The 16431-nt window shown below is 29.3% G+C and overlaps 3 protein-coding genes across 5 annotated transcripts; 1 reads left to right on the top strand and 2 right to left on the bottom strand.

Moving 5' to 3' along the window:
- The first annotated feature begins 102 nt into the window (after positions 1-102).
- Positions 103-4218, top strand: LOC130668931 (nuclear receptor-binding protein homolog). 2 transcript variants are annotated; one of them, XM_057471475.1, is made up of 12 exons: positions 103-313; positions 885-1174; positions 1398-1499; positions 1651-1875; positions 1964-2094; positions 2164-2258; positions 2315-2398; positions 2477-2764; positions 2835-3072; positions 3141-3342; positions 3412-3531; positions 3594-4218. In XM_057471475.1, the coding sequence occupies exons 2-12, from the start codon at positions 1040-1042 to the stop codon at positions 4071-4073; spliced, it is 2100 nt and encodes a 699-aa protein (XP_057327458.1). In that variant the 5' UTR covers positions 103-313; positions 885-1039; the 3' UTR covers positions 4074-4218. The 2 variants fall into 2 exon arrangements, with proteins under 2 accessions (XP_057327458.1, XP_057327459.1); XM_057471476.1 differs by lacking the exon at positions 1398-1499 and having other exon boundaries at positions 103-1174.
- A 278-nt stretch (positions 4219-4496) lies between these two features.
- Positions 4497-12317, bottom strand: LOC130668928 (uncharacterized). Of its 2 annotated transcripts, none has more exons than XM_057471462.1 (16): positions 11620-12317; positions 11289-11539; positions 11094-11216; positions 10882-10994; positions 10720-10787; positions 10478-10637; positions 9709-9857; positions 9266-9632; positions 8915-9196; positions 8188-8621; positions 7932-8102; positions 7541-7862; positions 7268-7477; positions 6641-7186; positions 6429-6573; positions 4497-6369 (listed from the first exon to the last, which is right to left on the bottom strand). In XM_057471462.1, the coding sequence occupies exons 1-16, from the start codon at positions 12249-12251 to the stop codon at positions 5516-5518; spliced, it is 4827 nt and encodes a 1608-aa protein (XP_057327445.1). In that variant the 5' UTR covers positions 12252-12317; the 3' UTR covers positions 4497-5515. The 2 variants fall into 2 exon arrangements, with proteins under 2 accessions (XP_057327445.1, XP_057327446.1); XM_057471463.1 differs by having other exon boundaries at positions 11097-11216; positions 11620-12266.
- Positions 12318-13113: 796 nt separating this feature from the next.
- On the bottom strand, positions 13114-16130 carry LOC130668932 (uncharacterized protein DDB_G0287625-like). Its single transcript, XM_057471477.1, has 4 exons — positions 15128-16130; positions 14929-15063; positions 14478-14849; positions 13114-14395 (listed from the first exon to the last, which is right to left on the bottom strand). The coding sequence occupies exons 1-4, from the start codon at positions 15429-15431 to the stop codon at positions 13128-13130; spliced, it is 2079 nt and encodes a 692-aa protein (XP_057327460.1). The 5' UTR covers positions 15432-16130; the 3' UTR covers positions 13114-13127.
- Positions 16131-16431: the final 301 nt, after the last annotated feature.

The following is a 16431-nucleotide window of genomic DNA, read 5'->3' as shown; positions in this document are numbered from 1 at the left end:
CACAATCGATTTAAAATATCGATTGTTCGATTAATCGATTTGGAGGTTACACACTTATTCGTACTACGTATATCAGTTATCAGTATAATATATGTATATTAACATAGGATGAAAGATGAAACCGTAATTTAGTTTGAGTTTTTAATAATCAGTATTCAGTTGAATTGAGTTTAAGTTATCATTACGACCAGTACCATCAGTACCTGTCAGTACTACCATTACTATTCAGCTAGTATTTTAAGTCTCTGTACCATTAAGACTGTAATTAATTATTATATTAGTTATATTACTCTGATTGTGTGTGATGACCACGGTACTGTTTCAATTCATTTAATAATATTTATTCAATTGTTTTTTATTTTTATTTTTCTGAGGTTATACTTTGATTAATTCCATTTTCACCGTAAACTCACACACACACACCGACAATTAGATAGTTTAATGCAGTTTAATCTATCGTAAATATATATTTTTAATAATTATTATAACCCTTAAAAATACTTAGTGATTTATATTTTCACAAAAAACAAGGTACTTTTTATTGTCCCGGTGATAGTGATGATGATTAATGATATTCTATAAATCAAACCATTGTAAGTACATCCCAAAGTGTTAAAGTGAGTGAAGAAAAAAAAAAAAGGAAAAAAAAACCGTTAATTTGGTTCTCCGTGTGTGTGTGTGTGTCAAATATTTATTGATGATGTCAGTGACATGTTAAATGTAACAATTGTACAGAGGCATATCAAAAATGTTTCATGACAACAATAACAATTATTATTATTAATATACAAATAGATATACATATATATATATAAAATTATTTTTAAGCATAGAATTGACGGAAGAATAAATAAATATATATATATATATATATATATCTATAGATTCTTGTAGTTGTGTATTGAGGAATTGCAATAATATAAAAAAAGAAAAAAGAAAAAAAAAAAAAAAAAAATTATTAACGCGCACCAATGAGCTTAGTAATAATAACTCTCGAATCAATTTGGTGTGGAGATTTTTTTGTATCTAAAAAAGTGTAATGCCTGGGAGTCGCTCTAGTACCGCTGCTGATCCAGAACATAAATCACCACGTGAAAGTGGTGAAGATTCTGAAGATGAGAGTGAAATTTTGGAAGAAAGTCCCTGCGGGCGGTGGCTGAAACGGCGAGAAGAGGTAAAATTAACTCATATATTGACATTTATTTTTTTTTTCAACATCATTTTACTTGCACTGTATAAATTAAAATGCTTTTATTTTTTATTTCTGTACGCTTTGTATTGAAAAAAAAATTTACTTTTGCAAAATTAAAAATTAAAAAAATAAATTATTATTTTTAATAGTAATTATATATGTTAATTTATAATGTGTGTTTGTGTGTGTGTGTGTGCGAGTATAGGTTTACGTAGGTTCAAAGTCAGCTGTGGCCGGTGCTGAAGGTGCTAATTTTTCTGGACAAGGTATGTCAAGAGGATTCGAGAGAAAAGTATCAGAGTTGGAGGTAATTTATTATTATTTAACTGAAAATCCTTAATACATGTATTTTTATTAAAATAATAATAATTAAGTAGGATGTTTAATTAATTTTGTAAAAAAAAAATAATAAAAATATTTTTACTGAAATGAATATAAATTTGTTTGTGAATGTGCAGGTGGGACAACGTGATGTTCCAGGAATTGACTGCGCTTATTTGGCAATGGACACTGAGGAAGGTGTCGAAGTTGTATGGAATGAAGTGCAATTTTCAGAACGTAAAGATTTTAAAGCACAAGAAGAAAAAATTCAACTAGTCTTTGAAAATTTAATACAATTAGAACATCCAAGTATTGTTAAATTTCATAGATATTGGACTGACACTCATAATGACAAACCACGAGTAAGTTCATTTCATCACTGATGTTATTCATTGTAGTTATCATTTTTTATTTATCTCTATCCGGTATTTCCGGTTAACTTTATTATAGGTCATATTCATAACAGAATACATGTCATCTGGCTCACTCAAACAATTTCTCAAACGCACAAAACGCAATGTAAAAAAATTACCACTACAAGCATGGAAACGATGGTGTACACAAATTTTATCAGCATTAAGGTAATAAACAAATATATATATATATCTGTACATATGATAAACTTGAAATTTTTTGTTACATCTTTGCAGTTATCTACACTCTTGTTCACCACCAATTGTCCATGGTAACCTTACATGTGATACAATATTTATTCAGCACAATGGCCTAGTAAAAATTGGTTCAGGTATATTTACATTAATGAAAAATAAATGATTTATTATTAAAATAAATAAATTTCAGTTGCACCAGATGCGATACATCATGATGGACGAACCTGTAGAACAAATGTTAAAAATATGCACTTTGTTGCACCAGAATATGGAAGTGAGTAAATTGTTTGTTAATAAATATTTAATAAATAACTTTAGCTTAAACAATAATTTTTTTTTTTTTCGAATATAGATTTGTTAACTCCGGCAATTGACATATATGCTTTTGGAGTTTGTGCCCTTGAAATGGCTGCATTAGAAATACATGGAAATGGTGAAAGTGGAACTCCTGTTACTGATGAAAATATTAAAAAAACGATTGAATCATTAGATGATCCCCAACAAAAAGATTTTATAAGAAAATGTCTTCAATCAGAGCCGCTTAGTAGACCAAGTGCCCGAGAATTATTATTTCATCCAATATTATTTGAAGTTCCTTCGCTTAAATTACTTGCTGCACATGCTTTAGTGACATCAGCAAGTAAGTTATTATTAAATTTAATAATAAATTTCCGAATACATATTTATTTATATATTTATTTATTTCTCAGCCAATATATCTGAAACAATAACAGACCAAGTTTTGCAAAGATTATATGGACCGGATACAGTAGTCGCTGAAATAAGATATCAAAATCAATTATCACCTTCCACCGCCATATCATCAACATCATCATCATCTTCATCCTCGTCTTCATCATCATCGTCATCACAACCGCCACTACAGCAAATTCGATTGAGTGACATATCTGTCACCGAGAAATTGGAAAAATTTGTCGAAGATGTCAAGTAAGTTTATGATGATAATATTAATAATATTTTATTTTATCTCAATATTGTAAAAATTATTGACACAGATATGGAATTTACCCTTTGACCGCATACATGGCTAAACTACCTCCACCTTCGGCAGTTCGACCTCGAGCAATATCACCTGAAGTTACTGAATCAGTTAAATCTGTTACACCTGAACCTCTTACTCCAGAAGCCCGTAGGATAGTTCATATGATGTGTAATGTTAAACCTAGTGGCGGTGGTTGTGATAATTTAGAATTAAATGTAATTATTAAATTTACAATTATCATTAACTTATAAAATTAATACTTATTCATTTTTTTTTATTTATAGATGACAATATTGTTAAGAATGGATGACAAAATGAATCGTCAATTAACATGTCCTGTTACTGAAACAGATACACCACTTATACTTGCACAAGATCTTGTTGATAATGCATTCATAAATGAGGTAACAATTAATATTTATTTTATAAATTTTATCGTTTAATATAACTATTCTTATATTGATAGAGTGATCGTGACGCACTGGCCCGTTTAATGGAGGAAACAATTCGAAGTTTTTATAACAAGCAAAAAATGCGACCAACAATGGTATCTTTAACAAATTTGCCGGCATCATTGCTACTTCCTGAACCAGAATTACCCCGTATACAAGATTTGGAAACTTTAAATCATAATCCATCATCAACATCACCCCCATCATCAGTAACCTCAACTACATCAGTATTGAAAAATGACGTTAAAAATATTATACACAATGATTCAACATCAGTGGGCGCAATACCAGGAACAACAGAAGCAATATCATCCACGTCGTCTTCATCGTCCGCTTCATCATCATCATCAATGATACCTTCTACCAGCTGTAGCAATGCTGAAGCTCCACCTTCTACAACAACAAATAATGATTCAATAGTAATTACTAATAATAATTCAGGAGACATTGAATCAGCTGTGGTGGCTGATAGTATTATTGGCAGCTCCAGTTAACCAAAATACTTATAAATACACATAAATATTGTGTGCCACGAGCACAAATATATAGACTGTATTTTTATATACATATATAAGACGTAATAAGATCTTTCTCTCTTCTTCCCCTTGTGTATATATATATACACATTATATTTTTAAAAATTTTAACATTTATTTCAATCAATTATTCTCTCTTATTTTTACGTATTAGTGTGTATGTATATATTATATTGGTGTATTATTTGTTAATTCAAAAAGATTTTTAAGAAATAATCAATATGTACATTAAAAATGATTTTTTTTTTAACTTTTATTGCTATATTTTTTTGCCGCGAGAGAACGACTAATAATTCCAATTAATATTATTATTAATAATAATAGTGCTATTATTTATAGAATATAATATAAACTCGGAAATTACGTATACTGTGAGTGTATATTTAAATTTGTACATATTTTATGTATATGTGTCGATTAAATTAATTTTATTGAATTATTAACTTTAAAAATAACAATAATAATTTATAATTCAAAAAATTAAAAATTTTATAAATATTTTAATATTTAAACTAGTCATACAGTAAATTCTATTTCTCATTTTTTTTTTTTTGGTAAATTTAAAATTAAGACACTACGATCGTATCGTGTAGAGGCTGCTTTATTTTATTATTAAAGGTGCACTTGACTAATATAACTAACGTAAATAAAACCAGTACATTAGTGAAAATAAATGTGATAATAATCAACAAATAGTTTATACAGATCTGTCTTATTATATTTAAATGTGCTTCATACACATACATCAGCTTTACATCAGCTCATTAATAGTATACATATATAAAATTGACTGTCGGCGATAGTTATCGTTACTATTGATATAACAATCAAAATATATTTCAAATAATATATACACAAACAATTATTTTTTAATGTTGTTTCATCTCTTTTTTCTTTATTTCGGTTATCTTATTATAAACTAAAATTATTTTTTTAATAATTATAAATATTATTTATATAGTAAGTTTGATGTTTAATATCTAAAAGTTTATACTACATAGTAAATTAATCAAGTAAGTTTAATATCTAAAAGTTTCAAGTAATTTTGGTATCGAATGCAAGAAAATTACCTTGTTGTTTTTTTATATTATTTCTGACAAAAGCACCCGAGTACGTTTATTACGTTTACACTATTTATTTTCGTCACGACAAAGTTATGAAATTTATCAAACTAGAAAAATCACAGCATTGTGGACGATAAATATTATTATTATTATTAATATTGTTTAGTGGTGCTGTCTTTTAACAATCAAATACGTATTTTTCTTGCATGAATTTAAAAAATTTTAATTTTCGCACGCATCCTTACCCATACATACAGCTTACATTATTTTAAAATGTACATATTAAAATTGCTTGATGCTTTAAATAAATAAAATAAAATCCTTGATAGTTTGAGCTCATCGATTTAATAAATAATCCAGATCATGTGATATACGATCAAGCATACCCGCTCCTGTAATAGTATTTGATGTTGTATTATCACAATCAGTAATTGTAATTTCAGGATTTTCTTCTTCTTTAATACTATTAGATCGTATACATTTGTGTTGCTGTTGTTGTTGTTGTTGTTCACTTGTACTAGCGATATCTGGAATAACATTAATTGTATAATCATCAAGACATTTTTCTTCAACTACATTGTCAACAGAGGAAGATGTTGATGTTGCAGCTGCTAAAGTTACATCTGGCATAATCATTGTTACATTTATTCTTGATTCAATATCCGCATTGCACAAAACTTTAGGAATGCACTCTGAAGAATAATCTACTTGCTGAGCATTACTTCGACGACGATCAATACTTCCGCCCGCAGTACCTAATTGATCACAATTAAATGTCGTAGTATTTTTATCCAAAGTATGATAAAATTCTGGTGGTGGCGGTGGCGATGGCGATGGCATTGATGATGAAATATTGTTATTATTAAATGTATTTGTAATAGATTCTTGATATTTACGAGGACTTGTACTGTATGTTTCAAGGTTTATGTTATCTGAATAATTAATACGAATTTCAGGAAGAAATATATCACGGCGATTTGATGAACAAGGAGGAAGAGATGAATTATTTAAAAACTGTTTATTATTTATTTCACTGGAAATTTGTTTATTACTACCAGCTGTTGCTGTTGCTACTACACCACGTGTTCTTATGTATGAGCTCGGTGGCAAACGAAAGACACTCGCTGTTGCAGAAGATGATGACGCCGGTGGTATACTTTCGGCACTTTCGACAGGTATTTTACTATTCACTAAAAATAATAATTCAGTTGTTTTTAAAAATAATCGAAAATGTTAATATTATTTTTACCTTTAGCGGGATCTGAAAAAGTAATCATTGTTGTCGTAGTGGTCATATCTTTTTCAACATTTTTCCGTCCTATAATTTGTTGAAAAATCGGAGCTATCAATTCGATCTCAGGGCTTCCGATATTTAAAATTAATATTCCAAAACCCTATTGAAATAAATAAATTATTTATTTATAATTAAAAATTTACTCTATTAAGATATAAAATACTTACAAAATAAGCTGAGACCGATGCAAATAGATAGTGATAAAATTCTGACGTGTAATTTATGTAAAACATAGAAGCTACCTCGACAAGAATAAGATTACATATTATTATAGCGGCGTGATTAATTATTCTAACTCTTTGCTGAAGAAATTTATTTTTCACGACGACAATTCCACCATCGCCACTTAGATTTTCAACATTTTCAGTGAACGCATGAGCTCGGTGTAAAACTCCAGTGTAAAGTAACATAAATATCAGAAGCATTGTAGCGACACAACTGACAAATATACTATATACTCCACCGCCAAAAATCAACCACCAAGATTCATGTCTTCTGCCAGTACTAGTGTTGTGAGTTAGCTCTGTTGTCAAGATACATAAAATTGGTAAACCCGTAATTACTCCAATAACTGTTGGCTGAAAATGTCGACTTAAACGTCGACGACGACTATAAGTTATGTCTGCATAGACAATCAGAGCTTGTGATATAGGTGCTGCCATTCCTATCAGCAAAAATGCTTCTAAAGTTACAGCAGTTCTTGCATAGTCTATCTAGAAAAAAAAAAACAAAGAGTTAAATACCGTAATCTATTTATACAGATGAGTTACATAATGTGTGGATTTATTGCTTACTTCTGGTACAATATTGCATGTTGCATACACAAAAATTGACATTGCTCCAATAAGTGCACTAGAAGTTTGTAATTTCAAAAAATTCAACCATGTTGGCCGTTTCCACAGTATAATACCCAAAATAACTGAAGACATAGTACACTGGAGCAAGCAACTACTACATCCCAGCAATACTATGAACGTTGATGGCTTACTTTTTGCATCAACCACCTGTACGAATTAAATATATATATATAAAACATGAATTTTGTTTGCTAATAAAATAACACGAACCTTAATTGCATGCGTTGTAAGAAAAACTGCAAATGTTCCTGGGCGTGAACATATGCACTGTGTTCCTCCCTGATTATTACCAGCTATCAGTGTAATGCAAGATTCAAAATCCCAGGAACCAGTAGACAAATCCTCGACACCACAAGATACGTTCCATCGTTTCAATAGTGATTGATTTTGATGTAAGTGACCCATTGTAAGCACGATTTCCATTTTTGATGTCGATAAATCAATTTTTTGCTTTTTATTTAGAGATTCTTGTTCAACAATCGCGACAGTTATAACACGTGAATTAAAATGATACTCGAGATCAGTACCATCCCTAAATAATATATATTGTATTAAAAAAAATATACATATATATAGATATTTAAAAATATCATATACTAACTCTAATTCCTTAACATAAGCAGTCGGTAAAAAACTTGTAATGTTTTTATAAAGAATAATTGCCCCGTTTAGTAATGACGTCCCGTTAGTAAATAATTTAGACTCTTCTCCTCGTCTCCGTCCTTGTTTTATAAGTCTAATTTCTACTTTATCATTATACCAATATGGATATCTATAAACGTAACAACAAATATTTATTTAAAGTTTATAAAATCCAAGTGTATATTTTTTTTTCTTTTTCTTTTTCTTTTACTCACGTAAAATCATCAGTAGGAATTTGTAACAAGAACTTTGTTTCAGTAATTAAAGATGAAAAAACGGTAACGACATAGAACGGCTGAATATCTATTATCAACGATGGTAAGGCTAGATGTTGTTGCTGGGTTGTGTTTTTCCCCCAATATTCTACAGTTCGCTGAACAAGTTGCTGCATGAGTAACTGACGTCGAAGAATCGAATTTTCATCAGCAAGTATTCGGTTTATTATTTGCATAAACACTTTTGCTGAATCATGTCCACTGTTAATTTGCTTTTTATTAACGGCGTATTGTTCAATTTCAGCCAAAATATCTATTATGCCGTCAGCTTCTCCAGGATACAGAGATAATTCGCGTGAACTTAAAATTTCCCATATACCAATAATGGTATCGTGAGTGGTAGTGTTCTGATAACCGAGAGTCAAGCTACGAAACTACAAAAATGTAATAAGAAAAATATATTATCAATATACAATCTTCTTATAATAAAAGGAAAAATAATTACACTCGAATCTACTTTTCTGAACATCTGATTGATTAAAGGTTCAAAACAATATAAAGATATACATAATTTAGAGAATAAAGAATATAAGATATAGTATCTGATCACTCGACTAAATCTTTTAGCTTACACGTTAAAATAAAAAGCAACACGTGCGCACGTACGCACTTGCTGGTAACACATTAAATTTAGTTTTATATTTAAAATTAATAAAACAAAGTGAACCTTTGTGTACGGATAAATGAGAGGTTGATATAAGCATTCAGAAAAATCTGGAATCTGCCACATTGGGGTAGTAGCATCTTTCATCGCACATATTCTCGATACTTTGTCGCCTGTAAATTGTCGGGGACACTCTAAAAGAGCTGTTGAACCGGGTCCAGTATCTGGCCAGCGCATTCCCCAGGTACTTTCTTTTCTACATATTGGAACAAGTGTCCGATTGATAACATCCACTCGGACAGACATTGAACGATGAGCAACATTACAAGTATATATTGCCGATTTCTACAAATAACTTAATATTATTATTTAAAGTATGCTATAAAATATATATAATATAAATTGTTTTCTTACCTGAGCATTCATGATTTTAAGAATACTTCCAGCCGGGTAAAGATCCTCCCATACTTGATGTCCGGGCTCAAGTTTTAGCAGCGCGCGATTTTTAGTCCAACCAAATCCTATGTCCAAACTTTCTTTGTTCGGAGATGTTATACACATGAGCTGAATGCTGTTACCTTTATCTATAGTAGCGCTCATAGGAAGAATTTTCACATGAGGGGGTCCGTCTTTGACATTTATGTAAATACTTTTGCATTGCTCAAGTCCACTGTCAATTGCTTGACAGGTGTAATACCCAGCATCAAGAAGGGTTGCTTTGGGGATTACTAAAGTAAAAGTGTACGTTTCATCGTTTATCTCTTGTTGGATCTCTATAGCTCTGCGAATTTACATTAATATGTATGATCCTTTAGTTATTATTATAATTTATTTCAGTACAAAATAACGAAAATTACCTGATGGATTTGCTAACATTCACTAAAATATCATCCTTATACCATAAAAAATTAATTTCAGAGCTTCCTTGAACAACGCATTTCAAATACAATTCATCTCCTAGACGAACTTTATTGGTATTTTTAGGATTATTAATTATTTCAAGTGACTGGCAATGAGTCGATGGCAGAAAAATTTATATCAGTATATAAACATAGAATTATTATATAAATATTAGAGGTGTGCTCGTAGTAATAAAATCAATGAATTATATTCTACTCTAATTTAGAATCAAATATTTAATCTAAATAAGTAGAAACAATTGAACTCACTATTATTGACAAAAATATACAAGAAATTTAATCTTCAATCAATCTCGACCACGATTTTTAGCACTTTAAGACCCTCTGCGAGGCTTTCTCGTGAATTCTTATAGCTTACCCTGTTTGAGTTCAATGCGGAGGATCGATTCCTACGTCCGAGTAAATTTTTAGCCCTCTAAATTAATAATTCAATATTTTACGTAGAATTAAGTGGCCGGAACGGCGATTTTTAGCCCTTGGAGACTTTTTGCGAGGCTGATTAAAATATTCATAATTACTAATTATATTTTAAGGGCCAGTTTTCCAAATCGGGGTTATTTTTAATCTGGCTTTAAATTATTATTGCTGGTATATCTATATACATATTATTAATTTGTTATTTTGGGCCTTATTCTTTCTCCGTGTTGTTACTTTTCGCACACTTCTAATATTCATTTATTTATATAAAAATAATAAAACAAAGTACCTTTATTTGAAGAGATGGTTTCTGTTTAAATGTCAAATGAGTTGATTCTAAAACAAAGTCATTTAGTCGTCTTCTTTGAACAAGGCGGTTCAATGCATCACGAATTTTATCACCCTCCGTCGAAATTCCAAAAAACATAAATAACACTTCACCCGATGGTCTATTTATATAATTAAATTTATTCGTAAATAATGTATAATCATAAATACATATAATAATAAATTTAACAAAAATATACTTACGTAACGCTCTGTACTTTCAAGTCCTCTATAATAGTTATGTCTGCATTATTCTTCAAATACTTAGTAAGCTATAGACATAAAAATTATTATTATTATTGTCATCATAATTTTCTTTTATACTTAATTTATATATATAGTAGTGCGCTAATTTTATAAATTTACTTGTTTCTTCAGCAAGCTTTCAAGGGTACTTATAGTCTGTGACAATACCGAAGTACTCCGAATTAAGGAGCTAGTGTTTGCTAATTTTATTCGAAATTCATATCTCGCCCTATCTATTAAAATAATTATAATTATTAATAAAAACTAAAACTAATAGATATTTTTTACCGTAGTACAGTAATGTACTAATATAAATATTAAATATAAATTACTACTATAAATAGCAGATGTTGATTGTTGTTGCCGTTTGCAATTATTACAGGGTCGATTATTTTCTTGGTTTTTTTCAATATACAGACATTGGAAAATACATCTCGGGGTACCTTCCTGACATTCTGTCAATATCATTTCATTTAATAATTTTATTTTTTTAAAATTAATATCGTGTTATATAAATATAAATATACCTTCATTCGAGTTAATTATTGCTGTCATTTGTTGATTATCATTAGGAATTATTGGTATTTCACAATAATCACCGGTATAACCAGGCCTACAATGACATTTTATATATTCAGCTCCAATATGACTACAGGTACCTCCATTGTAGCAAATTGAGCTTCGATGATTTATATCTTTATTATTTTGACTAATACAAAGAGGCCCGTATGAACAATCTTTCCCGCTGAATTCATTAAAGCAGTGGCACTTGAATTTACTAAATAAAATTTGGTTTTTTTTTTATTTTTTTAAATTTAATAATTTATAATTATGAATGTAAGTGATTAATATAAATACCTATAACTTGAATCAATGATACAATTACCAGCAAAGGAACAATTTTTAACAGAACATGAATTTATATTTATTGCTTCTGGAGTAGTTATTTCATACGTTAGATTAAATCCATATACATCCAACAAATTATGAAGAACCCGAACATGATTACCCTCGAGTCTTTCAAGCTCAAATTCAATAACAACAAACGGTCTGTTTGTTTTCAATAAATTATCCTCAAAAACATTACTTTCAGTGACATCCTTTAAGACTGTTGCTCCAAAATTAGTACTCTCCGGGGACTCATAGTATGCATACTCTGTGATCCTGAGACCTTTGTATACATACAGTTGAGTTAGATAAACAGCAATAGTAATGTTATCAATGTTACTGCTAGCCAATTGTATTTCTGTGGCATCAATCACCCAATGACACTTTATTGGAACACTAAATGCTCTGGGAAAATTTGGTGTACTAATTATTCCTCGTAAAGACGTAAAGTAACCACCACAGTTTCGTGATTTTACAGTCTCTTTATTTCGATTTATATCATCATCATTGTTACCTCCACCATTACTTACACCAATAAAAAAAATAACTAATAATAAAAATAAATAAATAATATTACATTTATTAGATATCTTTCTCAACATAATTATAAAATACTGTTGTTGTCAATAGATAGCTATGTATCACATACACTTTGATTTTTCACTGCACCGGCTTTACTGATAGACATCATCATTTTAAAACTTAATAAATATTTCTACTTATACCTAAAATTATATTAACCATAAATAATAAACTTTTATAATTGTATTATCTCTATCTCTATCTCTACGTATGATACTTGTGTGCTATATACTTAAAATTATTTCACCCATATAACTGATTCTCCTCCGGAATTCATTGACAAGCTAGTGGATTGTATCAACACATACTTTACGACTTACGACTTTAAGATCTACATATTTTAAAAGTATTACGAAAATTATACAGCACTTAAAATTACTGAAAGTGACAGGGTTACTGGATGTACAATAAATACTTATCATTTTTTAGTATTAAATATATTTTATTATAGAATATATACGAGAAGGGTGAAACCGGGTGCACACGCGCAAATACAATGATGGAACAAAGGCGCGTATGGCTATAAGAATTTAGTACTGCGACTACTACTAATACTACTACATGGTATTCGTACGCAAACCCTGACACACCTTTTTTTATATATATATTACCCAAATTACAATATATTTATTTATAATATAAAAATAATATAACTAGATGATACAAGTAAGAAAACCAAAATTTGATATAAATTTAAATATATCCATATAGACCGCGTATTATTTTCTAAAAAAATTTGATTTGTCGTTGTTTTATATCACCAAGTTACGATATCGTTGATGATGATTATAATAATGATAATATAATTTTAATACCAATAACGATTGTATACGTATTTTTATTAATCGAAATATTTAAGTTTGTATTAATATACAAATAACAGTACAAGTATATTTTTACAAGGAACGGTTATAATTAATGAATAATCGTAATGATATCGGCAAAGGTAATTGCGATATTTTTGTTTTCATGTGAGAAGATAATGATTTTATATCGACAATATAAGCACAAACTCGTGGTTGATTATGATGGTTGCAGTTCTGCTGTGAATTGCCATAATTGTTATCGTTGTTATCAATGTTATTAACCTTTGACCGCTTCGATAACGATGGATGACTCTCAGTGTTATTTAAATAATCGGGTATCCCCGATTTATTAGTTTGCTGCTGATGTCGGGGTTTTATTGAATTCAACCATTCCATTGAAGAATCATCATCATCATCATCGTCAACATCGCTGCTATGTTCTAATAATTTTATATTAGTTAATATCGAGGCTTTTTGCTCAACGGACTGACTGTCATCTACAACGGGTGAATTTTCCTCAGATAATTGTTCATGTTCTTTGTCAACTTGCATTATTTCTTCATCAAGATGATTATTACTATTGATTTTATAATTTGAATCACATGTTAACGAATCTAATGATTCTTTTGCAGAGGTGAAAACTATGTCATTAGAATTTATTTTCGAGTCTTGTTCTTGTTGACTGTTGTCATTATTTGAGCATCCCTGCGATAAATACTGACTAGTTGACGGTTGGAAAGCATTTCCCGACAATTCTTGTTCTTTGGATTTATTATTATCGTCTTTATCGTCAATACTCTTACTATCTAATTTAAATAAATTCAACTTATTTTTAGCTGGAGATATTTTTTTTACAACCCGAAATGAGGTAACTTGTTCTATTCCATCATCATGTTCATCTTCATCGTGTTCCTCTTGTTCGTTTGGTTCATCTAAAGGGTGATGTTCAAGACAAAAAAATAATCTTGTTTTACGATTTTGACGCCGACGAATTCTCAAGCTTCTATCTTTATTATTTACACCGTTAGTATCATAATCATTATTACCATCATCATCATCATCATCGTCCTCATTATCATCATCATTATTATCATCATTTTCATCATCATCATCATCATCATCATCATTTAGAGTACTGTAGTATGAATTATCGTTTGATTCCTCAAATAACGGCACAATACATCTTTGTAGTGAAGATTGAGTTGCTGAAGAAAATGAATTGGTTGCAGCTTTATGAGCTCCTGCTGTGATTGGATGTTTTTTTTCTAGCTCTGGATGTTCAGCCCAAATATTTTCACGTAACTGACACCGAATTTTATATCGGCATAATTCTTGCAGTGACAAAGGCTCCGAAAACGCTTTATTGTAACAAACAAACAAACTATATTTATTTACTTTTCAAATAATTAAAAAATATAGAATTATTATTAATAGACTTACGTAATATAAGTGAAGTATTGTGGCAAAGACTATCATCTTCAACTTTATCACTATTGTTGTTATTGTGATGATCACGGTTATTATTATTGTTATGATTATTATTATTATTGTTATTATTATTATTACTACTACTACTATTATTAGTATCTGTAGGTAAAACTAGTGAAGCAAATATAACTGGTAACATAACTTTATGTTTCCAACTGTCTTTATCAACTCTTTCAATACGGAGCAGATGATCTTTATAAGGCATAACTAATATCCCTCCAACTTTGACAAATTGTTTTATAAATGCTTCATGAGATTCTGGGCAAGCAGCACCACAGTATACTCTGTCGTATTTTCTAGTACATTCTACTTTCAAACAGTTCCCTAGTAATGACCAAATAATATGATTAATATAATTTTTAAATTAAAAATTAAACAAATAGATAATATTATGTATATTTACCGTGGATAAATACTGGCTCGCAAAAATCAAACTCATCAATGGCTAAAGACTTTTGTTTAAATTCCTCTAATTTTTCGTATGCATACTCCATGCAATCTTTATTCAATTCAATACCATGATTTGTTCCATGATGTTCTGTAATAATATTAAAACCATGTATGAGATTTGTTGTTATTGTTGTTGTTATAGTATAACTTACTTAGAATTAATCCTGCCATGGTACTCAAATATCCAGTTCCTGAGCCAATGTTGAGGAAACTTAATCCAGGCTCCAGGGACAATCCTTCCATAACTTTACTGTATATACAGGGTGCTGACAGATGAATATTTCCGATCTTCCATGATAAATCTTTATAAGCTTCACTTCTGTGGCTCGGTAGAACGTAATCACCCCTATCAACAGCTCGAAAAATTTGCTCAACATTTTTAGTTTTTATATATCCTAAAATTTTTAGAATATCCACTAAATCATCATTATTTTCACCACTTGTCACATTTCCCATTTTTTAAAATATATTTATATTTTCATGTACAACCACACACTGTTTAAATCAAAGAATAACAACAACAAAAAACTGCGTCTCTAATAGTATTATCACATGTAATAATAACAATATTAATGATAATATTATTAATTATTAAAGGGAAGATATATATATTTAGTATGACGTGAGTAAACGACTTTTTATGTAAAACCAGTAATACACAAACGTTTGCTATATTTATTTTATGTGTCGTATATATGGTATATGTTCACTTGATCTTACTGCGCACAACAGATATCGACATAAACAAACTTAAATACGATGTAATAAATGACATCTCTATTTTTAATCGACGTTAACTAAATAAATAATTAAACAAGTAAAAATTAACAGAAAACTATTTAAAAATTATTTTATTTAATGTCAATTGCTATTTATTTATTCATGACATTTCAGATATTTCTGCATAGAATTTATAGAATAGCGCCAAATAAAGTGCCACAAAAAAATGACAAGCTACATATACATATATAGAGTATTGATAGCAGTCTATTAGCACTCACTCACTCACACATTGTCCGCACGATAAAGACAGCTGATTATATTTAAAAACAACCATCAATTCATTCTTTATAATTGTGTTGTTAACTCACGTAAACAAGAGATAATAATTATAATAATAATAAAACTTCTTAGTTTTTTTTTTTTAACACACTCATATACTTTTATCTTTTTATATACATATATGTAAATATTATTATAGACTATCAATTTATTTTTTAGACTTTGTAAGCTAGAGACACCTACGTATAATGTTATTTTTTCATAACTAGTCATATAATTCCCTTATTAATAAGAAAACAAAATACGCGCGTAACTTAATGTTGTTTGAGTTAATTTAATTACATAATTATTTATTAAAAATACACATCATACATTATTAATTTATTAATTATGAAATTTCAAGTATCATACATCCAACAGTTTTAATGTTTTTATAAACAAATTACGTGTAATT

Source organism: Microplitis mediator, chromosome 5 (assembly GCF_029852145.1).
Source record: "Microplitis mediator isolate UGA2020A chromosome 5, iyMicMedi2.1, whole genome shotgun sequence".
Lineage (NCBI taxonomy): Eukaryota > Metazoa > Arthropoda > Insecta > Hymenoptera > Braconidae > Microplitis > Microplitis mediator.
The sequence above is the reverse complement of the archived record's forward strand: the minus strand, read 5'-3'. Positions and strand labels throughout refer to the sequence as shown.

Excerpts from the sequence above, each read along its gene's own strand:
- LOC130668931 (XM_057471475.1), top strand. The coding sequence starts at position 1,040 with ATGCCTGGGAGTCGCTCTAGTACCGCTGCTGATCCAGAACATAAATCA. Across the intron at positions 1,876-1,963 it reads CTCATAATGACAAACCACGA|GTCATATTCATAACAGAATA; the intron begins GTAAGTTCATTT and ends ACTTTATTATAG. Across the intron at positions 2,095-2,163 it reads CAAATTTTATCAGCATTAAG|TTATCTACACTCTTGTTCAC; the intron begins GTAATAAACAAA and ends ACATCTTTGCAG.
- LOC130668932 (XM_057471477.1), bottom strand. The coding sequence starts at position 15,431 with ATGGGAAATGTGACAAGTGGTGAAAATAATGATGATTTAGTGGATATT. Across the intron at positions 15,064-15,127 it reads CATGGCAGGATTAATTCTAA|AACATCATGGAACAAATCAT; the intron begins GTAAGTTATACT and ends ATATTATTACAG. Across the intron at positions 14,396-14,477 it reads CAATACTTCACTTATATTAC|CGTTTTCGGAGCCTTTGTCA; the intron begins GTAAGTCTATTA and ends GTTACAATAAAG.
- LOC130668928 (XM_057471462.1), bottom strand. The coding sequence starts at position 12,251 with ATGTTGAGAAAGATATCTAATAAATGTAATATTATTTATTTATTTTTA. Across the intron at positions 7,478-7,540 it reads TTACAACGCATGCAATTAAG|GTGGTTGATGCAAAAAGTAA; the intron begins GTTCGTGTTATT and ends TAATTCGTACAG. Across the intron at positions 7,187-7,267 it reads CATGCAATATTGTACCAGAA|ATAGACTATGCAAGAACTGC; the intron begins GTAAGCAATAAA and ends TTTTTTTTCTAG.